A 27,809-nucleotide genomic window follows, 5' to 3' on the forward strand; every position below is an offset into this window, starting at 1 on the left:
TTCTTACTGATGTCACATCCACTTTATTCTTCACAGTAAAAATTGGGACAGAAAACTGAAACTAAAAAGAACACACACATTTTGAAAAAACTATTTAACATGAATCACATGGATATAAGCAAGAAATACCAGTCTGTTTTTTTCAAAGCAGTTACTTGCTTGCATGATTTAACAAAATAAAAGCTGTAGTCATTTTTGTCCAAAACAATGAATGATTGAAATGTTTCAATTAAGTGTTAGAATTAGAGATTTTCACAATATGCTTAAAGTGTCAGACTTAAACATACACATAGTCTCAGCATAAACCACAACCACAAAGATAAATGAAACGTTAGACAAAATAATAAAACTGTTCCAATAAAAATCAATCTACAAAAATTTAATTAATTTAATTAGTTAAACGAAATGTGAAAAACAAAAAAAGAAAAGTAAAGTTACCTTTAAACTGGTAAAAGCCATTCTAGAGCTTAAGATTTACCTGTTATAAAGCAAAACAAACTTTTTATTTTTTTAATACATCTAAAAAAATAATTCAGTGAAAATCTTCATTATTTATGTCATCCAATTAAAAAGATCAACCATATCATATAGAATCATTACACATAGATGAAAATGTATCTGTCTGTTAGTTTTTAAGATGTTTATTAATGTGGCTTATAGATGATGAAAACCAAAAAATACGCAGACAAGACACATCCGAAAATCACATCAAAACAATCCAAACATTTTTTTTTTAGCACATCAGATTTCAGAAAATGCAATTTAAATGCAAATGTTTCTCAGTTTTGGATCCTTTTAATTGAATTACTGCATCAATGTCATGATATGGAGGCCATCAGCCTGTCGCTCAGAGTACATTTAAGTTTAGGTTGCTCTGATATCTGACTTCCGGTCATCTTCATTGTTGTGTCTGGCATCATATATTCCTCTTGACAGAATAGGTTCAGATTTGCTGGTTCATCAAACAGTAAGATCATGGCCACTGAAGCAGATGTAGGTACCTTTAGCAGTATGAGAAGAAGCCAAGCCCTTCTAGCAAAAAAACAAAAACAAAAAAAAAATCTCCATTGAGCTTGACAGCAAAGGACAGTGTGAAGTTCTTTAGTATCTATTGTATTCTACTGACTCAGACTGATAGACCATTTAATCCTTTAACACTGGAGCTTTCGTTAGAGAACAGAAAATATCACACTCTTTTTGAACAAGCTCAATTCCTTGATCATTCACACAACAGACTAGGAATGTAAGAAACAGATATTGACAAATTGATATAGAACTAAACTGTATTGTGTCACAAAAAAGTAATTTGAATCTTTTATGCAGTATTTCGTGGACTGTGTATAAAGATTAATGAGCGAATTTAATTTGACATATCGTCAGCCTTTGTTTGATTTGACGGACCAATTAGAGCTGATTAAATTGGCCCAGATGCAGCTGTACCACTCCGTCTCCAGCATTGTCCTGTCCACAGTGCCATCTGATTGTCACTTTCAATGCTTTAATAAAGCATTAACGCAAATTCCTTTGAATGCCTATATTGCACTTTAAAAAAAAAAATGTTTTTTTGTGCACCATCCTCCAAAATCAACACAAAGATGCGTTTCTCATCTGCATAATCCACGGGAATTACACTAGTTGTGTAAGCTGTCGAAGAGTTATTGTTTAAAGAATGCAAACACTGAAACTAGAGTTTAAAGGTTTCAAGATCTTTTTTTTCTCGAAATTCTAATTTTCTTCACAGAGAACTTAGGTATTTTTAATTACCTTTAACAAAATAAAGAGGATTAAGATATTTCAATCTTCGTGCAAGAATTTTTAATCAAATTCGTCATATAAAAAAAATAAGACCTTCACAAAATGTTTCCACTCCTATGTAAACTCATACCATCTTTTAACGGATCAGTCCTCTGCTTTGAGTTTTTCTGTGTATTCCAAAGTTAACAGTTTTCACTAAATTCCTTATGAAATTCTTGAAAAGAAACAGGCTTCTCTCCTGTATGAGTTCTCATGTGTGTTTTAAGATTAGATTTTTGACTAAAACTGGAATCACATTCGTTACAAGAAAATGGCTTCTCACCTGTATGAGTTCTTATATGGTTTTTGAGAGTAGATAACTGACTAAACCTTTTATCACATTCTTTACAAGAGAAAGGCCTCTCTCCTGTATGGGTCCGCATGTGTATTTTGAGACTAAATACATGACTAAAACTTCTATCACATTCTTTACAAGAAAAAGGCTTCTCTCCTGTATGGGTTCTCATGTGTATTTTGAGACCAGATACACGACTAAAACATGCGTCACATTCTTCACAAGAAAAAGGCTTCTCTCCTGTATGAGTTGTCATATGGTATTTGAGAGTAGATGCATCACCATAACTTTTATCACATTCTAAACACGCAAAAGGTTTTTCTCCTGTGTGGGTTCTCATGTGTCTTTTAAGGTGAGATATTTGACCAAAACCTTTATCACATTCTTTGCAAGAAAAAAGTTTCTCTCCTGTATGACTTCTCATATGTCTTTCGAGATAGGATTTAGCACAAAAACTTTTATCACATTCGGTACAAGAAAACAGCTCTCCTGAGTGAGTTCTCATGTGTGTTTTGAGATGAGTCCACCACCTAAAACTTTCACCACATTCCTCACAGACATAAAGGTCTTTATCAGAAATATCCCTTGTGTGGTCAGACATAATGTGAGCAATTTTCACACTTTTCTCAAAGGAAAGTCTATTTTCCTCCGAGGACTGTTCGCATTTTCTAACCAAAGTCACCTTCTTTGTTTTTTTTCCAACATCAGAGTCGCACTGACTTTCTGACAGGTGAGAGCTATCCACATTTTGGACAGAACTTTTGTCTCTTCTCTTCTTCAAATTGCTGTTGTGTATGTCTGTCTCTCCATCTGTAGTTGATGTTAATTCTTCATATTGGCTTCCTTCTTCATGCTGACTATCAGTTACATAAAAGCTATCAGTTACATAAAAGCTATGCTGACTGTTTAGATGTGCTTCCCTGTGCTCATTTTCCTCATAAGTAGGAATTTCCATCAAGGTGTCAGTCTCCTCCTTCAGGTCAAACTGGTCTTCATCTTGACTGATGCAGAACCCTTCTTCCTCCTCTTTAATTTGTGGAGGTTCTGGTTCCATCGGTTCCTCTTTAATTTGTGGGGTTTCTGGTTTTCCTTGTTCCTTTTCAATCGGTGGAGGTTCTGGTTCTTTCAATTCCTCTTTAATGTTTGAAGGTTTGTGTTCCTCTTGTTCTTTAATTTTTACAAGGTCTGGTTCTTTCTGTTGTTCTTCAACTGGTGGAGGTTCTGGTTTTCCTTGTTCCACTCTGGAGTTCCTCTGCTGGTTGCATAGATCTAACTTTTCATTCACATAATGCTTGGAAAGGTCTGCAGAGAAAAACAAAGAATGAGCCCTTTAATACTATTAAAAAACGTTGTATATGGTAAAGCACCAATAAAGATACAAATCAAATAAGGCTCCCCAGTGTCCAAGTGTAACTACTAGGGGTGTAACGTTACATCCACACTGCTGTGCCGGAACACTTTGGCTTTGTTGCGAGTATCCATTAAGGAAAAAAACAATTGGATAGGTCGAGTGCTGTGTGTCGACATTGTTACACAAAGATAGCGTAAGCCACAGGTAACATATCTAATCTGTTAACAAACTTAAAACGGCATCACCCGACTGTAACAATCGGGTCTACAAGAAAAAAAATGTGCAAGTTAAAAAAAAATTTCAGGCCAGCGTTAATCTTTCAGAGTTTTGGGTTCCTGGTACCTAATAGTTTTTTTTATTTTATAAAGCAGATCACCTTCATAGGTCCATTTTAGTTATTGTTATCTAAAATCAATAAATGCATTTTGAAAGTAATTTTTTTTTGTCTTTATTGTACCGAAAAAATACCGAAAATAGATAGATATATAGAAAACTTTATTAAGCTCCCAAGGGAAAAATTCAGGTATCAGGCAACAAAACACAAAAAAACACACACAATAAATAATAAAATAATAGTTCATAAAATAGCAGTTCATATCAGAAAGATTTGTTACAAAGCGGTACCAAACCGGAATCTACAAAACCGAGCCCTATGAATTTCTGAATCGAACCGAATTGAGATTAATGCGTATCGTTACACCCCTAGTAACTACTAGGTTCTCAATTAAAATTAAGACAGAAAAGCCATGTTCCCACTGGCCTCCGCAACGTGCGTTCAAGTGACTACTTTCAATGAAAATTCTATGTAAACGTGTGTAAACTACAGTATTGTGCTTTTGGGTTTAAAATAGGGTTGGGCGATGTCCCTTAAATTGGCCGTTGACGATGTTTGCTGTCAACCATCGGGATGGACGATGATATCGTCGTGGGGGGGGGGCTATTTTTAATATTTCGGTCTTATATAATTGCTATTCGTTATTTTACTTTATTACTTTATTTATTTTATTTCCCAACTAATGACTCATCCGCAGTACTGAGGGAAATAACTTTAACAAAAAAAGTAACAAACAAACTAGAAAAGAAATGGTTTGCTCCCGCACTTAACTAGTCAAGTGGACCGGCGGAGCGCGGACTTACAGCTTTGTGTTTGAGGGGAAGGGGGGGGGGGGGGGGGGGTGCTTTGTTACATGAGCGGTATGTGGGAGATTTAGAACTGCGATCCGTTCCGCAGCTCTAGGGGAACGGGCTACCGAACTCAGAACCGGGTCTAAAAGTGTGTGTCTGAGCAGAGGATCTTGAGCACACACACAGCGCTTTGGGGCGGTGTGAGCTTCAAAGCAGAAAGGCCGCTCAGTCCTTAGAAATCGTTCAAACAATCACATGGATTTGTGTTTCGAGTCGTGTCCCGACTAAATAAAGGCTGATGTTATTCCCACATGTGTAAATGCAGCCAAGATGCAGATTGCAGCACCACCCAAAGCTAATGTTGTTAGCCCGTGTTAGCATACTGCTAATTCTGGCTTCTTTCCGGCTCCGTTTTTCAACAGAAAAAGCAATGACCACACGGATTAAAATTAAAACGATGAGCGAACAGGCGTTTCATAATAATCGTAACATTATTAAAAGCCCGTTTAGAAGATCGTCTTGTTACAGAGCTGACATATCAATGTATAAAGCCGCTCGGCAACATTGTTTTGTATTGAATTGTTACATTCAATAAAGTTTGAGAAAAAAATAGCCGCTCGGCGGAACTGATATCCGCTTCCGGTTTTTCAAACCCTACTGCGCATGTGCGAATGATTTATTCCGACCAAAAGTGTGAGCCATGTGAACGTTTTTTATATTCTGAAAACATTTTTCTGGAACCATGTACACGTTTGGATTCTAATCCGACCATTGATCCGGTCAAGATATTATTCACATGTAACCGCGGCTTATGGTGTCGACTCGCAGCGTGGCGGGGGCGTGGCATCACGATGGTGTCTCTCCATCGGGATGTCAGTCACCCATCACGATGGACGATGGTATCGTCCATCGGCACAACCCTAGTTTAAAACTCACATTCATGCTATGCACATTTTTAAAACCTTTCTTTGGCTCTATGTACAAATTGCACAACCATCTATTGCACGCTGAAAGTTTAACCAGTTGAACTTTAAATAAACAGGGACTCCGATTTGGTACTGACGTTTGGATAAAGTTTCTTTCAATTTATGGAAGTGCCAACCATTTGAACGTAGATCATGGAAGAGAAAGAACAATTGGAGTTTGAGCCCACCCAGAATTATGTTACACCAAGTCATTCATACATTGGAATATAGCTGTGAAGGAAAAAGCCTGGAGCAAGATTTGTGAGATTTCCACCACTTCAACATTTCACACCGGGCTGTTCCCAGCTGTAGGTAGCGGACAAGTGCTAGTAAATAGAAAACAAAAGAAGAAGCCCTTCCTTGCTGTGAACACACAAGCCTCAATCCTTGTTCAAGAATCTGCTAGTCGGAGCCGGTGTGAGCGTAGCATTACAGGATGATGTATATATTTTAATGTAAGTATGTAATCCTTGCAGAATGCGTTGTCATGCATTAAGATGATTGTTATAGAAAGCACAGTTTTTTTTGTGTCAGGGAAAGTAATCAGTCAGGGATCCTAAAGGTGCCGACCTGCTCTCCAACATAATTCCGGACCAAAACGTGCACTGAAGACGAATTTTCAAACAGTCTGGTTCCCTGAGGAGTGCCGTGCAACCCTTGATGGTCCAGATGAAAGCAGTGCTTGGTGGTTGGTGATGGCTACCATGCCCCAAGTTGCAATATCAGCAAGGAGGTGGCAGAGTAATGTTTTGATTACTGAGTAAACAGGAGTACAGGGGGATCCAGCCCAAGGTGAAAGTAGAGGTGTCAAAGGCCAAACAAGGGGCTTGTATGCTAGGTTGGTAATAGAGAAGGAGAGACTGACCTATGCAGAGAAGCAAGGCTTAGAGACCGAGTAGGAAGGGACATGCGGCAGGTTAGGGTAATTAGGGATAGGGATGGTAATGTAATAAGAGTCGTCAGTAGTATAATGGAAAGATGGAAAGAATACTTGGAATTGTTGATGAATAAAGAAAAAGAGAGAGAACAAAAATTAGAAGAGGCAATTGTGGAATAGAAAGTAAAAAAGATTAGAAAGGGTGAAGTGTGGGAGCATTCAAGAGGATGAAAGAGTGGAAAGAGACTTATGATATACCAGTGACGCTATGGAAATCTTGGACTCCGGCAGGGCTGCCCTTTATCACTGGTTCTGTTAGGTTTTATGTACAGAAGTGCTAAGCAGCTGATGTTGTCCTGTTGGCTTTCATTGAGCCGGGACCTCGAGCGTGCATTGGGGCGTTTTGCGGCAGAGTGTGAAGAGGGAGCTGAGCCAGAAAGAAAAGCTCTCAATTTACCGGGCGATCTTCGTTCCAATACTCACCTATGGTCATGGGCTATGGGTCATGACCGAAAGAACGAGGTCCCGGATACAAGCAGTTGAAATGAGCTTCCTCTATACTGTGGCTGGGCGCTCCCCTAATTATCGGGTGAGAAGCTCGGTCACCCACGGAGGACTCTGAGTAGAACCCTGTCTCCTGCACATTGAAAGTAGTCAGTTGAGGTGACTAGGGCATCTAGTCCGGATACCTCCTGGACGCCTCCCTGGAGAGGTGTTCCTGGCATGTCCCACTGGGCAGAGGCCCTGGGAAGACCCAGGACAGGTTGGGGAGACTAAGTCTTTTGGCTTGCCTGGGAACACCTCCGTGTTGGTGGCAGAGGGGGGAAGCTGGAGGAAGTGGTTGAGGCGAGGGAAGTCTGGGCATCTTGACTTAGACCGCTGCCACCACGACCCGGTCTCTGCTAAGCGGAGGAAGGTGAATGGCTTGGAAGTGTATAAGAGATGGCGGTGGAGTCTTTGACAGGGATGTTCAACAGATTATTAGGGGGTGAGAAGATGTCTGAGGAATGGAAGAGAAGTGTTATGGTGCACATGTGCATAGTTGTGGAAAATACAGAGGAATAAAGCTGATGAGCCATATGTGAGCAGGTGGGACAAACTAATTGCATGATTGGATGTTTTTTTGCATGTTTGTTGTGTTTTTACACCCCTTGCATGCTTCATGTGGACACGCTCCTTAATTAGAACCACCTGCTCTTAATTGAGAGACTATATAGGAGTGGAGCAGAGAAGCAGACGCGGGCTCCAGAATGTAGCAGACTCTGGGAAAAGTTCCTGCCTGGCCAGGAAGGCGCATACCCCAGGGCCGCTTGGTCCTGAACACCCTGGGAGCATGGCATACACGGCGGGAACCAGCGGACCTGTATGCACAGGGGACGCATTTGGACTGCCAGACCACTCATCAGATGCACCAATGGAGTGAGTAGTGCGCACTCACTGGGGGCAACTGGACCGCTGAGAAAGCCAGTTCTGGCATGCCGTCAACACGCAGGGGCAGGGCAGGGATCCTGCCTGTGTTGTAAGTGGCCTGACGTGACTTAGCAGACAGGTAGAAACACACAAGAAGGCTGGGTCCAGCTTGAATGTTGGAGTACCTTTGGTGCTGCCGCTTGTGTGTTTCCACGCAGGAGTCCCAGCGCGCCGGAGGGCCAGCCAGAAGCAACACAACACGGGGAGGAGTGTGTGAGGCTTAATACGCGCAGAGGCAGAGGGGAACTCTGCCTGCGCTGTAAGTATGGGAAAGCGTAGTCACACTCCTCAAGATGGCCTAAGGCAACTGTGGTTGCTTCCGGTGCTGGCAGATGTGTTTGCCTGCAGGTCCTGGTGCGTGTGACCCGAAGACTTCCCTGGTCATGGAGAAAGGACATCCTGGGTCAAGTCTGGCGGGTGGAGGACGTCCCCTGGATTTCGGATCTGCTGTCTCCCAAAGCTGCTTTTGTCTGCTGTCCCCCGGACTTTTAATATCGCTTTTTAGTAGTTTTTACCCTGTTTCTTCATCTTATTGTATTTTATACTTTTAAGAGCTGTTTTATGTATTTTATAGTTTTTTACCATTGTATTGGCCAGTCAGGTTTTAAGATTAATAAATTGTTGTTGTGGCCAAAAATTCCCGGTTCCTCTTTGGTGGCTCGTGTGCTCTCACCCAGATCATCCGTCTAACCTGCAATAATTCAATTTCATCTTTTCATTCCATCTCCAAATTTCTTAATGCCTTTCACCTTCAACCACCCCCCTGACACATACAATGCAGTTATGGGAAAAAGTAGTTAGCTCTTAGCAAGAATAAGAGCAGAAGTGAACACTTGTGAGCAGCAGTATGGTTTCATGACAAAAGAGCACTACAGATGCAATATTTGTTCATACAGAAGTACAGAGAAGGTCAGCAAGCACTACACTGCATCTTTGTAGCGCTGGAAAACGCTTATGACAAGGTGCCCAAAGAAGAATTGTGATATTGTATGAGTAAACCTGGAGTGAGAGAGAGAAGTATGTTCCAGCAGCACAGGACATGTATGAGGGCTGTAAGACAGTGGTGAGGTATGCTGTAGGAGGGAGAGAAGAGTTTAAGGTGGAGGTGGGATTACATCAGGGGTCTTCTCTAAGCCCCTTCCTGTTTGCAATGGTGTTGGACAGGCTGAAAAATAAGGTTAGACAGGAATCACCACGGACTATAATGTTTGCAGATGATATTGTGATTTATAGCAAGAACAGGGAAAACTTAGAGGAGATGCTAGAAGTGTTGGTTTGCCCTGGAAAGGAGAGGAATAAATGTTAGCTGCAGCTAGGACTTACAGCACATGTGTCAAACTCAAGGCCTGGGGGCCAAATGTGGCCCTCCATGTCATTTTATGTGGCCCACGAGAGCATAAAAGTTTTTCATTTCTTAATCAAAAATGTTGTGTATTTATTCATATGTAGGGAGAATCAGACTTGAAATATCAAATTGGGCAACTATACATTAAGACTTAAACACTGTACATATAACCTGACCTGACAGAATCCAATTTAAAAGGATTTATGCTAGAGTAACAAGCAAACATATTTTTTATTCAACTGCAATTGTCACTTTAAAAAGTTATAATAAATAAATGAGCTATTTAACATTAAGGAGTAGTTACATTTACTTTTCATTATATTTAGTTACATGTACAAGTTATATCTGGCCCTTTGAGGACAGCTTTATGCTGATGTGGCCCCCAGTGAAAATGAGTTTGACATCCCTGGGTTACAGGGAGAAGAGATCAAGTAGGTGGAGGATTTTAATTATCTAGGGTCAACAATCCAAGTGAATAAGTGAAGAAGCAAGTGCTGGCAGGTTGGAATTGCTGGAAAAAAGTGTCAGATGTGATCGAAGACTTTCAGCTCAAATGAAAGGAAAGTGCTACAAAACTGTGATGAGACCAGCCTTGTTGATTGGCCTAGATCGGGGACTGGCAACCTTAAACACTCAAAAAGCCATTTGATAGATAGATAGATAGATAGATAGATATTCTTTATTGATCCCACATTGGGGAAATTCAATTGTCAAAGCAGTTCCAAAGAGCAGAGAAAAGAAAAGTGACAGCAATGTGCAAAAGTGAGGGGTGTTCCCAAATGTGCAAGTATTCAAATACAAAAAATGTGCAAAAATAGAAAAAAGTAAAAAGTAAGTAAGTAATAAATTATGTACACTATTACAACATAACACATGTTATGCCTAATAATAAAATTAAATAAATAAAGTAAAGACACAGAATATACAGATGAGCTACGGATGTATGAAAAACCGGTTTGTACATGCATTTTTAAACTGTGGCATTGTACAGTCTCACAGCTGTTGGGATGAATGACCTCCTGAACCGTTCCTTCCTGCATGGGGGGTGTAACAGTCTGCCACTGAAGGAGCTGTTCATTGCCTCCACTGTCTGATGTAGTGGGTGAGAGGTGTTAACGGTGACATGATGGATGTTAACTTGGTCAACATCCTCCTTCCCCCACAAAGTCCAGTGGGCAGCCCAGGACAGAGCTGGCCTTCCTGACCAGCTTGTTCAGTCTCTTCCTGTCCCGGTCTGTGCTGCCTGCTCCCCAACAGGCCACGGCGTAGTGGATAACAGAGGCTACCACAGAGTCATAAAATGTCCTTAAGAGAGGCCTGCACACTCCAAAGGACCTCAGTCTCCTCAGAAGGTGGAGGCGACTTTGGCCCTTCTTATACAGGGCATCAGTGTTTTGAGTCCAGTCAAGTTTCTTGTTGAGGTGAACACCCAGGTACTTAAAACTGTCCACTACCTCAATGTCCGAGCCCTGGATGCTCACCGGTGTGTATTGTGGTGTTCTCCTCCGGAAATCAATCACCATCTCCTTTGTTTTACTGGTGTTCAAGCACAGGTGATTACGCTCACACCAGTCCACAAAGTCCTTGATGACTGACCTGTACTCCAGCTCGTTCCTCCCCGACACACAGCCGACAATGGCCGAGTCGTCAGAGAACTTCTGGAGGTGACAACTGCCAGTGTTGTATGTAAAGTCCGAGGTATAAAGGGTGAAGAGGAACGGTGAGAGCACCGTCCCCTGAGGAGCACCAGTGCTGGAGACCACCACCTCCGACACACAGTTGTGTAGCCTCACATACTGTGGTCTGTTGGTGAGGTAGTCGGTCGTCCATGCAGTCAGTCGTCTGTCCACTCCAGCCCCTTCCAGCTTCTCTCTCAGCAAAGCTGGCCGGATGGTGTTTAAGGCGCTGGAGAAGTCAAAGAACATGACCCTCACAGCGGTTCCAGCGTCCTCCAGATGAGTCAACGCCCGGTGCAGCAGGTAGATGACAGCGTCATCCACCCCGATGTTCGGCCTGTAGGCAAACTGCAGCGGGTCCGTTGCGGTGCTGACCACTGAGCGAAGGTGGCTGAGGATGAGCCTCTCCATGGTCTTCATCAGGTGGGAGGTCAGGGCTACTGGTCTGTAGTGGTTTGGTTCCTTAGTGTGTGCCATCTTAGGAACCGGAACCACACAGGAGGTCTTCCACAGGACTGGGACCGTCTCCAGACTCAGGCTCAGGTTGAAGATGTAAGTGACCACCTCACAGAGCTGGTCAGCACAGTCCCTGAGCAGTCCGGGTCCGATGCCGTCTGGACCTGCAGCTTTCCTGGTCTTAAGTCGCCTCAGTTCTCTCCTCACCTGATCAGAAGTGAGGCAAAGGGGGGTGGAGGTGTGGGGCAGAGATGGTACGGCTGTGGATGGGGGTGGTGTGCAGTGATGAGAGTGATTGGGGGTGGGGGTTGGTTTAGCTGCTGGGCTGGAGATGTGTGAAGTGGAGGGGGGAGGGCTGGAGTCAAACCTGTTGAAGAACAGATTTAACTCGTTGGCCAAGCCCTGGTCTTCATCAGATGCCACCGTGTCTGCTCTCTGTCCGTGACCACTGATGGTCTTTAGACCTCTCCACACACCTCGAACGTTGTTGTTCTCCAGCCGCTCCTCCAGCTTCCTCCTGTAGCTGTTCTTGGCCTGTCTGATTTTGTATTTGAGTTCATGCTGAACTCTCCTCTGCTCCTCTCTGTCCCCTGAAATAAAAGCCCTCCTCTTCTCCTTCAGTAAGGCTCTCAGCTCAGGGGTCACCCAGGGCTTGCTGTTGGAGAAACACCGCACCCTCCGAGTTGGTACAGTGTTCTCTACACAGAAGCTGATGTAGTCAGTGATGCAGTGGGTCAGGCTGTCGATGTCATCTCCATGAGAGCTGCAGAGTGTCTCCCAGTCTGTGGTCTGGAAACAGTCTCTCAGTCTCTCCCTGGCCTCATCAGTCCACGCTCTCACTGACTTCTTCTTCTTGGGCGGCTCTCTTTTTGCCCTGGGTTTGTATTCAGGAACCAGATGCACCAGGTTGTGATCAGAGCGGCCGAGTGGGTTGGAGTCATATGCGTCCTTTACGTTCACATACATTAAGTCCAGCGTCTTGTTCTCCCTAGTGTGGCACTTAACATACTGAGTGAAAGTGGGGAGAACGGAGGAGAGCGAGGCATGGTTGAAGTCCCCGCTGATGAGAAGCAGCACCTGCGGGTGCCGGGTCTGCATGCGCGTCACCGCTCCGTGGAGTCGCTCGCAGGCTGCGTCCGCATCGGCCGATGGAGGGATGTACACGTTAAAAATCATAACATGCGAAAACTCCCTCGGGATGTAATACGGCCAAATGCCCACAGCGAGAAGCTCAATGTCACAGGAGCAAAACTGTTCCTTCACAGAGACGTGCGCCGGGTTGCACCATCTCTCGTTAATAAACACCGCCAGTCCTCCTCCCTTCTTCTTACCACTGTCTCTCAAACTCCTGTCCGCCCGAACCAGTTTGAATCCATCCAGTGCGACCACGGAGTCCGGTGTCGATTCATTCAGCCACGTCTCAGTCAAACACATGAGGCTACACTCCCTGTACTCCTGCTGTAACCGGGTCAGCGCCGTCAGCTCGTCCATCTTGTTGGAAAGGGAACGGACGTTTCCCATAATGATGGATGGAACGTATGGTTTGTACCTCCATCTCCTCTCCCGAAGCCTACGTCCTGCTCTGCAGCCTCTCCTTTTCCTCCGAATTTCAGGTGGAACTTCAGGTCTTTCGGTGTAGAGAGGTGCAGGGCCACGCAGAGCCAACAGCTGATCCCCGGAGTAAACAATGGAGCCATGTGCGAAGCTGAGGGGGTCCGCAGACACACTCCCAAACAAGTTAAAAAACAATGAAAAACAGAATGCAAAAATAATAAAATTGGTCTCCTTATGTGCAGACTTGCAAAAGGCATTGACCACATAAAGGAAAAGCCGTAGAGCGGGCCAAAAAACAATAGAAAAGAGAAGAAAAGAGAGAGCTGCTGTAACTAGCTGCTGCTCCTGCAGCGCCATCTTGGAGGTTTTGGATCGGTCTCCAACAGAAATTAAAACACGGGTAGCCACAATACCTTTTGGAAAACCTGGTGTTTTCAGTGAATGGTATAATTTCACTTGTTTTTAAGTTTGTGAAGACATGCACATTTTTTTGTATCCTCTGTCATGGGTTCTGATGATAACTATTTCCCAAGAGGCCATAAAACTATCAAATATGTCATAATTAACAAAAACTTCTCCAATACAAACAACTTTTTTCCCCATATCAATCAGGACGTTGTTGGGCAAAAGCTGTTTGTTTATTCTGGGATGTCTTGTCAACTTTGTTGTTTTCCAATTCCTCATTACACATTAATCATGCTGATAAGTCACTGAAAGCAAACAAATCCGCCCAGGTGCCATTAAACGTACCGTTTTTTTGCAGGAACTTCAATTTTCCCAAAATTCTCCATCATTGTCCCACCTGGGTCTTCCGACATTGTTGGGATTACACGGCGGTTGGAGTCGTGGCGGCGACACAGGTCACATAGAACTTAACTTTGAAAATGTCTACATTGGGATTCAAAAAACAAAACAAAAAAAAAAACCTAATACTCAGCCCGTTCCTTTTTTGTTTTTTTTAAAATAATTTTTATTAAGTTGTCTGCACAGGAGAGCCGCTCTAGGGACGAGCAGCTCGCTTGGTTCTGACCTGGATTCAGACCTGTTTACAAAAGTATAACTGCTGGTTGACACCAGAGAGGTTCTGCATGATGAGGCTTTTATTAATTCTCATTCTTCCTCATTCAACATGTACTGTCTTTTTAGAGGAACTTGCCATCCCAAAACAGGCCCTGTCCATGTTCACAGCCGCAGACACGCCCGCTATGCGGGTTCACGCTGCTCTGTGCCTGCTCGCACAACGGTGTTACAGTTATTCCAAATGCTAAAACACAAAAGCCAATCCTCTAAACCAGGGGACGGTAACCTTTCTAGCCGAGAGAGCCATAAACACCACATATTTATAAATGTAATTTTGAAAGAGCCATACAATAATGTAGTGTCCCTTTCCCACACTGAGGCACGGAGACTTAACCTCTTTTAGGGTTCTTTATTCTGGTTACTGTAGACCGCAACAAACGCAGTACAATTAATTTAGCAACTCCTTAATCTCTCCCGCCGAAACGAGGGCGCTTCTCCCAACTTTATATTTCCCCACTGCCGCATCATCCCTCCCATTTCCCTTATTCGGCCCATAGCTGAACCCCATTGGCCCAAACTCCCCAACGACAGGCTGAGTGACAGAACTGAGGGCCAATCATATCTCTGCATGATGCGTTCAATGAACTCGGGAACTTATAACGCGACCCAACAGCCACCCAGTTAAACTCAGTCCGCTACAATACAGTCCCTGACAAAAGTCTTGTCGCTTATCCATTTTGTAGAAACAAAAGCGTATAACCTCACTTAATGAATCCATTGGTTTTAGAAATGTCTCATATGAAAGCTAAAACCCTCCCAAATTATGTTCAATATACTAAAATAAAATTGCTTAACTGAAGAAAGATTGATCATTTGACGAACACAGAAAGGTCACATTTTGGCAAGGCAAAAGTTTTGTCACCTACAGAGAGTAATGTGAAAATGTAACAAATAATTTACTTCAAAAACAAAAATATGTTGCACAACATCTGTGAATTAAGTAGTGCAACTGTGAGATCCATATTTAATATCTTGTATGACTTCCATGAGCTTGAAGGACAGCATCCATGCGGTTTGACAATGATTCATACAATTTATCGATGAAGTCATCAGGAATAGCAAAGAAAGCAGTCTTACATGCCTCCCAGAGTTCATCAAGATTCTTTGGTTTTGTCTTCCATGCTTCCTCTTTCATTCTACCCCAGACATGCTCAATGATGGCGCTGTGAGAATGCTTTTCTTTGATTTCTCCTGTGCCTTTAACACCATCCATCCTCATCTGCTGCAGGAGAAGCTCACCAGGATGACTTTGAAACCATTCATGGTGTCCTGGATCATGGACTATTTGACCAACAGGCAGCAGTATGTCCGCATGGGGGGGGGGTCTGTCTCCAGTACCCTCAGCTGCAGTGTAGGGGCACCACAGGGGACTGTGCTGTCCTCTTCTTTTCACGCTGTATACGTCCGACTTCCGCTATAACACCTTGACCTGCCACATGCAGAAGTTTTCGGACGATACAGCTATTGTGGCTTACATCAAAGGAGAAGAGGAGGGGGAGTACAGGCGGCTGGTGGAGGACTTTGTGGCCTGGTGTGGGGAGAATAAGCTGCAGCTGAACATCCAGAAGACCAAGGAGATGGGTCTGGATTTCAGAAGGAAAGCCCGAACTCCTCAGCCTGTGCTGAGTGTGGAGATGGTACAGACTTACAAGTACCTGGGGGTTGTGTTGGAAAACAAGCTGGACTGGACACGGACCAGCTTTACAAGAAGACCCAATCCAGGCTGTACTTTCTCCGGAGGCTGCGCTCCTTTAACATCTGCACTAAACTGCTCCACATGTTTTATCAGTCAGTGGTGGAAAGTGCTCTCCTCCATGCTGCTGTGTGCTGGTGCAATACCAGCAAGAAGAACATCTCCAGGCTCAACAAGATCATCAAGAGGGCGAGCTCTGTGGTGGGACTGAAGCTGGATCTTGTGGAGGAGGTGGCAGAACAAAAAACTCTGGCCAGGTTCAGGGCCATCATGAGGAATATCTCACATCCCCTACATGAGGCCTTCACCAGCAGGAGGAGCACTTTCAGCAACAGACTGCTGTCCCAGGGCAGCTCCACAGAAAGACTGAAGCAATCGTTTGTTCCTCGTGCCATCAGGCAATACAATTCTCTGGCAGGGCATCTTAGAAGCAATTTCTTGTAACTCTTGTTTTTATTTATTCATTTAATTTCATTTTCTTACCCACTGTTTTTTATATTATTAATCTTTTTATCTATTAATCTTTTTAGTCTATTGCTATTTTTACTATTTTATTGTTTTTAATGTGTGTATGTGTTTTATGAGTGTGAGCAGATGGCCATTTTTAAATTTCCTCAGGGATTATTAAAGACCTTTTCTATTTCTATTTCTATTTCTGATGTTCATGTCTGGTGACAGGGCTGGCCAGTTCTGGAGCACCTTGATCTTCTTCGCCTTGAGGAACTTTGATGTACAGATGGAAGTATGCGATGGAGCACCATCCTGCTGCAGAATTTGACCCCTTTTATGGTTGGGAATGTAAGAGGTAGCTAATACTTCTTGATATTTTAGGCTATTGATATTGCCTTCCACCCTGCAAATGTTTCACACACCCCCATACTGGATGTAACCCCAGACCATGATTTTTCCGCCACCAAACTTAACTGTTTTCTGGGTGAATCTTGGGTCCATGCGGGCTCCAGTTGGTCTCCTGCAATATTTGCGGCGGCTGTGATGTAATTCAACTGAAGACTCATCTAAGAAATCAACCTTCTCCCACTTTTCCAGTGTCCATCCTTTTAGCAGGCTGTGGGCCTTGGCAAATGCCACACGTTTTTTCAATTGCCTTTTGTTTAGTGCTGGTTTCTGGGCACCGATTCGACCATGGAGGCCATTTTGAGACAGAATTTTACAAACTGTTCTGGTTGACACAGGGTGACCAGGCCTGGTGGAGCTCTGCTGCAGTGGAAAAGGGGCTGGCATTGGATTTTCGAACCAACAAACAGTCTTCCCGAGCAGTTGTCTTGCGGGGTCTGCCGGACCTGGGCTTGTCAAAAACATCTCCAGTCTCTTCAAATATTTTTCTTATTCTTTGTACTTGACGCTGAGACACATTGAAGGTGTCAGCCACCTCAGCAGTGGATCTGGTCTTCAGCCTCTTGATAATCAACGCTTTGGTCTCAGGGTGAATCTTAGGCCAGTGTTTTTCAACCTTTTTTGAGCCACGGCACACTTTAACCTTGACAAAAATCCCGCGGCACACCAGCATCCAAAAAAATAAAAAATAAGCAGAAATTCATGGTCTCTATTCGTTTTTACCTTTACCCCGCAAAATCTGTCGCATAAATCATTTCCACTGATGACGCCAGTGTTCACTATGCTTCTGCGTTATTGACCCCAATGGCAAAAAGCATGGGTTTGCCGTTTGGTTAGCGTTAATACGCCACCACCCGTAACCGTAATCATAATTATAACGTTCTTCCGGGTCCGTGCGACCCAGAAAAAAGTTCAGCACTGGCTGCATGTTTTTAGAAAATTACATGCAAATAAACACTTTCTTAAAAGGAAAGTAAGGAACTCATCCCAGCCCAGGGAGGTCGCAGTCAGGTTTCCTGCCCTAAATGTTTTTTCTGGTTCAGGCCTGGTCAATGCTATGCCCCCAAGAGTCATACACCCCAGTGTGGTTGGTTGGTTCGTCAGCTCTGAAAAAGTGTCATTCATAAAAAACTGGCGGACTTTGTAACTTTCATCTAAAGGCGGGGGCCACAAAATAATGTATTGGGGGTCGCAAATAGCCAGTGGGTTGCAAGTTTGAGACCCCTGGTTTACATGCACCCCGTTCAACAATCGATCAACAATCGGCATAACCCACCTATCTCAATCAGAAGGAAATTTTGATCCGAATGAGTCTGATCTGGGTGGCATGTTTAAATGACATTTTTAATCTGATCAGGCGATTATTCCTTTTGTCCATGTAACCGCAGCTGGAGTCATTTAGGGGTGTGCCAAAAAAATCGATATGGCGAGATATCGCGATATTTAGTCCCGCGATTGATTATTGATACGTCTTCATCAAGTATCGACCTTTTATTTACGTTAAAAGACCATGTAAAACGTTACATTAACCATTAACCATCCGGAGGGTCGATAGGGGGTGCTAGTCGCGAGATTGGCTGTTGCGGACGGACGAATAAGAATACACATTCAAACAAAGATGGCGGAGCGGAAAAACAATGAGAAGCTAGAGCAGCAACTAAAAGACGCGGCGGCAGCATTGAAGCTGCATCACCTGGAGTTGTGTGAGAAAGCCGTGGCTGTTGATGGCCTGAAGCCAACCAGACGCGTATACCTTTTTCCAGACGAAGCTACCGCTGTCTTCTGCGAGACAGAGCAGAGGCAATAACAAACGGACAACTGCCCGTCCCTACAGCGCGGTGGAGAACGAGGGATTTGGGTTTTTATTGAATCCATTAGAGCCACGCTTTGACATACTCGGAAATACTGAAAAAGGAACCCTGCACTGTACACCCAGACCAGAGCTATGGTTGAGATGGAAATGGAAGGAAGAGAGGCATCCCTGCCCTCAGACCCCCCTTCTCCTCAAACAGCAGTAGAAGAGCTGCATATTGACGCTAAAAAGCCTGTGGTTCTCAAGAAAAACAAGAACATTTAAACATACATCACATGCAGCTGTTCCCCAAACGTGTTGTTCACAGAGATATTTACTTTTGGATGCACTTTAAGCTTAAGTATTGGTCTGGCCCTGGGGCCTGTTTCAGAAAGGAGGTTCAACCAACTCTGAGGTTAAACTTGAACTCTGAGTTGGTCAATCAAGAGATTAACAACTCTGAGTTTTCTGTTTCAGAGAAGCTGATCGGAGTTAGGTCAATCAACTCTGAGTGGACTGATTCGGAGTTAAGCGTGCGCACCGCGACTATAAGAAGCCATTATCAATGGAGCGCAGATATCACGAGTCACCATGGCAACGGTGAAAACAAAGAGGTCTGCGTATTTTTCGACAGCTGAACTTGACGTGCTGCTGCAGAGTTGGAGTGAATATGAGCACATATTACGGAAGAAAAGCAACACCGCTGCATCTGCAAAACAGAGACACTTAGCGTGGGAAAACATAGCTGTTCAAGTTAATGCGTAAGTTTGCATTTAAATCATTGTTATAAAATATTGGCTGTAATAACTTTCTAAATAGCGTAAGGTGTGAAATAAAAATGGCGATATTTAGGTGTACTTTTGAAGTGTCATTCCTGGTGTAAATGCATGAAATGCTGCATAGTGTACAGAACCAATCTGGGGGAAAATGCATTTAACGTTGGTAATGTTTAGAGGACTTTTTTGTTAACCTTCCCCTCTTGCAAACGTTGGTCAGTTTAATATTAATACATGCAATTGTGTTTTTAAAAGTGAACTTTTGTCTACTGTTGAACCTTTCGCTGCGCGAAGACTTCTCCTTTCTTTTCTCTCGTCTTTCCGACCGTGGTCAGAAGCGCAGGGGAGATTTCCTTCAGGGCCGAAGGGAATTCTCCTTCGGGGTTCACTTCCCGTTCGAAACCCTCAACCTCCAGAGCGGATAAAGAATGACTCCAAAACAGTTATTCTGGGAATGACACCTTCTCTTTATTTAACTAAGTGCTCCGTCCTCCGAACACACAATATATTCCACGCACACACCTCCGCTCCGTGCTCACCCCCCCCCCCCCCCCCCCATCTGCACCTGCAATCGCCCCTCCACTTGTCTCTCGTGGATCGCACCCCGCTCAGCACACACACACTGCAACACTACCCTTGAATTGATCAAGTGGTATAGGTTTATATGGGATTAAGAAAGTAAGCAGTACTAGCAAATTGTGTTTCCAAAAGGTAATTGTTACATTAATCTAATTCAATGTCCCTGATTTCATTTTCATGTAGATGCAATCCTGCAGGAATTAAAGAACATGGCAGCAGCTAAAAATTAAGTATAAAAACATAATTCAATCAGGTCAAATTTGAGCATGTCATGGATGTAGGCTTTGTTGACAATATTTGACATATGAAACATCTACATAGCAATACATATCTAATGTTGTTTTCATTGTATATATGTAATTGACTGCAACGAAAAACGGTAAAACTCAAACAAAAACGTATGGGGAAATGACAAAAAATCGAGTTTTCTCAAAATCCTCGTACGAGGTAAATGTAATTCTCTATGAATTAATGCAGCCTCCTCGTCTATTGGGTCCTCCAAAAAGGACAGGCCATTCTTGTCACTTAGACAGTCTCTGTGTGACGGAAATGTGGGCAATGAAGGTTAAAGCGAAAAATACCGCTTCGTCTTTAAAAAGGGGAGGGGACCGGCAGAAACCTTGAGTTTAGCGGATAAAACCTGCTCCCGACCAGGTTAGGTTCACAGCATAAGTAACCATGGACACTGACTCCGAGTATAAGTTACCTCTCTTTCAGAAATGGATTTGACTTACTCTATTTACTCTGGTTTAACAAACCTCCCATTCTGAAACGGAAAACCCAGGGTTTCCCTGATTTCAGGGTTAACGCACTCAGAGTTTACACTTAACCTCCTTTCTGAAACAGGCCCCTGGTCATTTATTTTGAAAGCAGTTTATTTTTTAAATAACTTAAAGGAAAGTTCCTAGCTACTTGATTTTATTTTTCTGTGAGAATTATATTTTTGTTTACACCACATTTGCACTAAATGGTGTCATTTATTTTTAACAAAGACACTTTAATTTGTTCAGAGAATTAATATCTGATTCACAGCTCTTTGTTTAAATCAAGCAATGGCTATGGTTTTGTTTTTCCAAAGTTAATAATGTGCCTGGCAGCTACTTGACTAATTTATTTTTTATCCTGTTTACAGCAAATTTGTACTAAATAATGGCATTGCTGTTCATGTTCGCCATCGTTTAAACCAAATTTTACAGATATTTCCAAATGAAAATTGTCAATGTCAAAGACAGAGTATTACTGATTTCAGCAATGTTACACAAAAGTCTGTTATTCATTTCACCAAATAGGACACAAGTTGTTTATTATCATGGTGTTTAAAAAATAAATGGGTAAATATTTTCCAAAAAACAGTTTTTCAAGTTCTTCTTTCTTAAAGTTTGATATATCGTGAGTTGGTAGAGACGAGATATATAGATTATTACAATATCGCCATATCGTGATAGTATCGTTATCATGAGCAATGTATCGTTATCGTATCGTGAGGTACCCAGTGATTCCCAGCCCTAGTGTCATTGATGAAGATGTGGTGGGATTGTCATCTACTGTTTCCCACTGTTTTTGCCGCTCAAGCACAGCTGCAGCTACCCTCAACAGCTCAAGCACAGATTTCACCGTACTGAACTTTTGCCATTTGCCGGTGGTGTTAACAATGCAGAAAAAGAGTGAGCACAGAGGTCATTGCCCCATCTCCCCCTGGAACTGCTGACTGATAATGAATTATGCAACAGTTTTGGCACGAGGATATGAAAATGAAAATGCAATCCCCCTTTGCATCATCACCCTAATTAAGTCACAGAATGAGTGGTATTGAAATAAAAAAACAAAAAGACGTATGGCGGATTGATTTTTCCTTTTATTTTTGAGTCAAAGAATGCAGCTTTATTGCAAAAAGGAAAAAGCATTTCAGGTATTGACTTATATTTTGAATTATGAGACAAATATGCTTCCATACTGTTAGACCCGGCATTTATTGAAATATATATCACTATTAATGCATTTATATGTCTTTTGTCATAAACAACCTAAACATTGGTAAATTTTGCTTTTTAGTCTTAAATGAAACAAATACATTAACATTTTGCCCTTAGTTTGTACACTGTTTCTCATAAGTTTTAAAAAGGTGTGTAAATTAGCAGCAAAGAAGAATTTATTTGCATGGCTGCAAATGTTTCTAATTTACAGTCTTCAGCTAGAAAAGCCTTTTGTAAAAGTAATATATTTTATTCTTCCACTAAAACTTCACCTTCTTATGGGTCTGGCCTTGTCGTGGCAAGGAGGCTTGTGTGAACCGATGACCCAGGGAGCAAGATGGTCTGGAACTTGCCCCTTTGTTGGGCTACCATTAGCGGGCCGGTCACCTGACGAGGTTCCAGAAAAAACATAGGCCCGCAGCTTGTCGGAACGCTTTAAGGTGGCAGCCCCACTATTCGAGGGCCAACAACCCACCCAGGAGAAACTTCTCCAGAAAACAATATGGTATATGGTAACAGTATGGCAATATGGTAACAGACCTCAGCTTGCCCCTGACCAAAAGAGTACTATTTGGCCTTCGTCAAACAACCTGTATTGCTACCTGGAATATCCAGACACTTCTTTGCTTTGGAGCCACCACATTGCTATCCCACGGGCTCCGTCGCTACAACATTACTCTAGCAGGGCTCTGTGAATTACAATGGTCAGGTATCGGTAAAATGACAGGCCTTTATGGTGTGGCAATTGCCATCCCAAAGGACATCAGGATGTCTCTTCTCAACTGGACACCCCTGAGCGACAGAATACAATCTGCCCGCCTCCTACATAAACATGGCAAGGTGACACTAATAGTTGCATATGCCCCTACAAATGTTGCCAATAAAGATGCATTCTTTGACCAAATCCACCAGGCTATTAGCCAAATTCCATCGCACGACATCACCATCATCCTTACTGATCCCGAAGCCACTTTATTCTGCAACGACCGGTCCACCAGCTCTCCAGTTGGCACAACTTTTACCGAACACATTCACAAACGTCAACGGCGACCACCTCCTCTTAGTCTGACAACATAACAGCAGGTTTTTCTACTTCTGAAGTGATAAACATCAAACATTAATAAAAATATATATTGACTACCAAAACTAATATGCTAGAATCTACTTTAGTCCCCACTTTATGCTTCCCAGTCTGATTTCTCTCTAATGAGATGTGATTACTAACCTGTGAAAGGGGACTCATGTTCGGAAAGCAACATTTTTATTCTTTGAGTACCTGCTTGAACCTTGTCATTTGTTCACTCAGCAAGACGACCAAGACTCTGAGTATAATATTGGTGCACGTGTGTCACGTTGTATGTCACATGACACCCAATGACGCTCTAGCTGTTTGCCTCATTTTTCGTTGCAAATGTCAGAATTTAAAATCTTTAATACTGAGACTGAACAGCCCTGCTGAAAAACAGTTGCACTTTGTTTACATTTCTGTTTGGAGGAAAACAGCTTCATTTTCCTTTAATAGCATAAGCTACACCGCAGCAGTCAACCATGCGACCACAGATGGACATCGCTCCCGATATTAAAAGGAAACCACAAACAACTCCTAAAAAACCTAATGGACCACCTTTAAAGGTGAAAGTGAGACAGGTGTCTACTTTCAGATCAGATAATGCAATTTTGGCTGCAATTGAAAGGCTAACTTCCAAAATAGAGTATTTTGGATGTCAGCTGTGTGAAAACTCTTCAATGGTTGCAAACATCTCCTGGCTGGTTGAGATGAATGCTGCTAAGATAAGGGACTGTAAGACAGAGATTGCAACCATGGAAAGAGATACTGTATGCTACAAATTGTGAAGGAGAACCAAGAACTGAAGAATAAAGTTGTTGCTGACCTGGAGAGATGTAAATGGGGTGAACTTGAAAATTCATGGTCTGTAAAAAAAAAAAGATCAGACACTATGACTGGAATTTTCTCCAAGATTGCACCGCAGGGGGCACACATGATGAACACGGTGGTGGATACTGTATATCAACTGAGGAGGAGGGAAGAAGGAAGACATCGCCAAGTAATCCAGCAGTTCATCATGAGGCGCCATAGAGATGCTTTCTGGAAGACCACTAAAAAAATCTCAAACCTGCAAAGACCCAGGGATCCGCTTCCAGGGGGACTTCAGAAAGCGGACCAAGAAGTTCGAGCAGCTGTCTGGCTAAAGATGAAGCGGGCCCAGGTGGTAGGGAAGAAGCTCCACTACAGGGAACATGTGGGATACATCAATGGGACTAGGGTCAATACGAAGTGAGATATCTATCTAGGTGAACAATATATTTTGTGTTATTGAGAGTTACTAGTGTTCTTTTGAAGTAGGTAATTTTATTATAGTTACTCAAAGGTTCATTGGTCTATTTTTAATAAATCCAAGTCATTTTGTTTATGTTTTTGAGCAAATCCAAGTTCAGTACTTACCTTTAACTACAAAAAAAGTTTTTTTTTAAGCTGTAGGAAGTCGTCTTTACTTTGTTTGAATCATTTATATCATAAATGTAACTTATACTGTTTTTCAAGTAAACATTTCAGTGATTTTCACTGTTTAATACTAAAATTCTCTGTTTTAACATTGAAAATTAGTTTGGGCTAATATTTAAAACACTAACTTGTATATTGTCAAATGTTCCCTTTTCTTTTCCTTATTCTGTCTACGTTCTGTATGGTCTTTTGTTTACCAAAATACTTGGGGTTTTAGGGACTCTGTTAAAAGGAAATTGACTTTTTTGCTTTGCAAATACCATCTTCAAGAAAGTCACTCAATTGAGAACGATGACAATTAATTAGTGGGGGACTAAATCTACTTTGCTCATGGCACCAACCGATAAACAGGGGTCCCTTAATTAAGAAAGAGGGATCTGGTCACTGGTTGTGTTATGAAATCTAAGTTTGCAAACAAATAAATAGATAAAAAGACGACAGGAATGACAGGTGTCAGTCCTATTATCATAAAGTCGATGGACAAAACACATGCAAACGGAATAAAAGGAGGCCAGAGAAAAATACACAATGACATCTTTAACAACTTGAGGGATTGATTTCAGAACTACTTTAACAGCAAGGAGAGAAGCAACAACAGAGGCGGAGAGGAACCGAACCTAAGGACTGCAGGGCGCTTGTTCACCGCTTCAAGATGGCGGATCGTAATCCTCCAACGTAAGCGGTAATCGGTCCACTTTCACTGGGTACATTATGTTCTGCAAGATGAAGGCTTATCTCCGAGGTTGAAATGAACATACCTATAGAGTCCGGCTGAAGTTGTGGTTTCCAGATGACATCCAGTCTGCGCTGACGACAGAGCTCCTGCTCGAACTGGACGATGGTTCCTTCACAGTGTCTGAAGATTTCTTCAGCTGCAGCAGCTAGTCGCTCGCTGATAAACTCTCTCAAAGACTGAAGTGAAGACATAGTTCCTGCAGCTGCTCCGATTTGAGCTCAAACTCACACAAACAAACAACAACGCTGTACTTTCCTGCAGCTCCGATCATCTAGTAGTCTCACAATCACAAACACGTATTCACCCAATTACGACACTTTGAAAAATGCTGAGGGTTCATACACAAACCACGTATCGTCATTTCTGCCCAAAAACCTCACAGACGTCCGAACAGAGCCCCACCGTCCTCTGAGGACAAGCTAACGCTGCTAGTTCCTTGTGCTGTTCTTCTTTGTAGCGTTTCTTGGCCGTTGGCAAACCTGGGGCATTAGCGCCGCCACCTGGTCTAGAGCGTAAGGGGAAATGTTTTCCATCTGCTCAAATGTGTCTCATAATAATAATAAAAAAATTCTATACCCAATATACTTTTTCATTTTCACATTAACGCTGCGTTCGTTGACTCAAAAATGAAATGAAAAATCATTTCTTCTTCGTTAACACCGCTCATTCTGTCATTTAATTAAAATGATAAAGAAAAGGGTATTTGAGTCCTGTTGATGTGTACAGCCCCAAGCATTCAGTGATCAATGTTGTGGCATTGAGTCATAGGTTTTTTGTAAACAATCCACGCTGTGCACAGCTTGATGTGTTGTGACCTGCAGTCTTGAGCGATTGTTCCATCTACCAGGAGTTGGATTTTGGCTCCTCTGGAGTTTCTACTTAGCTGACTAGTCAAAACAAGATCATGTTGGTGTGTGTGGGATCTCTCTTTCTCTCTGTCTCTCTCTCTCTCGATATGTCTATATCTTTATAAATATCTATCTATACATCTAACTATATCTCTCTCTCTCTCTATAGATTTATCTACATCTGTATCTATCTATCTATACATCTATCTGTATATCTATCTATCTATCTATCTATCTATCTATCTATCTATCTATCTATCTATCTATCTATCTATCTATCTATCTATCTATCTATCTATCTATCTATCTATCTATCTATCTATCTATCTATCTATCTATCTATCTATCTATCTATCTATCTGTCTGTCTGTCTGTCTGTCTGTCTGTCTGTCTGTCTGTCTGTCTGTCTGTCTGTCTGTCTGTCTGTCTGTCTGTCTGTCTGTCTGTCTGTCTATCTAGATCTAAATATATATTTATATATATATATATATATATATATATATATATATATATATATATATATATATATATATATATATATATATATATATATAAGCACAAAAAAACTTCTGAATTTAGAAGCAAATTGGATGGGATTTCACTGTTTGATCATATTTGTACTAAATTTTCATGCTGCTGAGACAGAAATGAAAAAACCTATGCTACTCTTCCCATTTTTACTATTGGAGGACAGCATTGTCTTTGTTGCTGTTTAAACATGAAGGAGCTTCAAAGGAAGAGCAGCGCAAACCTGAAATGGGATTTCTGCTCCAGTGAGTGCAGACAGCAAATCCCTGTCAGAACTTCTGAACTTCTCTGCTTTCCTTGGACTGAAAAGGGAGCATTAATGACAGCATATTTGTAGAAATTGTTCTGAATATAAAAATCAACTTCTTCTGGTTTCAAACCACTGTAAATGTAAAAAAGTGTTGCAGAAAAAAAACAGCAGGAACAGCAAAGCTTGAATCTGGATTCACTTTGGGATCTTTTGGTTCCACAGAATTGCAGAACAAGAATATGAGCCTTCCAAACTGAAGCCGTCGAAGATGAGCTTTGCCCCGTCTCTGACTACTGCCAAATGAAGACACCTTAATCATGATGACAGGATCCTCAGGATCCTGCAGCGCTTCCACCTATGTGTGTGTTAGTAAACACCCCAAAACCTGTTGGACTCAAGAAACACGTCTCTGTTTTTTTCTGAGGCTGTTATGGATCCACAGACAGAGAAAGATTCAGAATGAGAAAGAGGCTGGACTCTGCTTCATCTGACAGCTTTGAACCCTGATGCTTTCGTGCTTCTTTCAAATGTTTTCACACTGAGATTGTCCGTTTTCTGTTGAAGTAACTTATTTTGAGTTTCCTAATCCTGATGTTGCAGATGCAAAGAGTGCCATCTGCAGTGATACTTTGACCATATCTCTTAAAGTCTCTGTGTAACTTTTCATTCGTCATCCGATCCAATGAATGTTCTTGTGTAAGTGGGAGTACGTCCAAAGTCACACAGATCTTCCACAGAAGTCGTCGGGCAGGTCCTTGGCTCACGGCTTGTCCAGAAAACTCAGGGATCCCTCTCCCCACACAGAGAAAGGACCACCGGAAAGCCAACACCCTCAAAACAGCCACTACTGCTGAGGGCCCAATTTCCCCCACAAAAGATAGGGGTTGAGATGTGTTCTCCCCTGACACCCTGGGGGAAAGTTCAAGTACATCTTACGGACTGACCCTCGATTTATTGAAACAACTATATCCCAGCCCCCCCCAAAAGCAATGAATTTGCAAGTCAATGAATTTGAATCCCGACTTTAAAGCAATCAGTTCAGGAGTGGAAGAGTTTGTGTTTGTCAGAATTAAAAGGATGCTGAATAATAGTTCAGATAATTAAGTTTTTTAGCTGAATGATTTGAGATCTGGTTCAGTTCTTTGATCAAATTCACTTGTAGCATAATGTGTGTGATGAAATCTTTTCAGCTGGTTCTTCTGAGTGTCTCTCTGAGGGCAGACATACTGGGGAAGAAAACATGTTGACTCCTGACTGACAGCAGCTA

General features: G+C 42.3%; 1 protein-coding gene across 1 annotated transcript; it reads right to left on the reverse strand.

Moving 5' to 3' along the window:
- LOC105355585 (uncharacterized) lies at positions 1-25,358 on the reverse strand. The gene is made up of 2 exons (XM_078933681.1): positions 24,939-25,358; positions 1-3,391 (listed from the first exon to the last, which is right to left on the reverse strand). Exons 1-2 carry the CDS (start codon positions 25,105-25,107, stop codon positions 1,938-1,940), a joined length of 1,623 nt encoding a protein of 540 aa, XP_078789807.1. The 5' UTR covers positions 25,108-25,358; the 3' UTR covers positions 1-1,937.
- Positions 25,359-27,809: the final 2,451 nt, after the last annotated feature.

The sequence above is a fragment of the Oryzias latipes genome, chromosome 2 (genome assembly GCF_053564925.1).
Source record: "Oryzias latipes strain Hd-rR chromosome 2, Olatipes_Hd-rR_3.1".
Lineage (NCBI taxonomy): Eukaryota > Metazoa > Chordata > Actinopteri > Beloniformes > Adrianichthyidae > Oryzias > Oryzias latipes.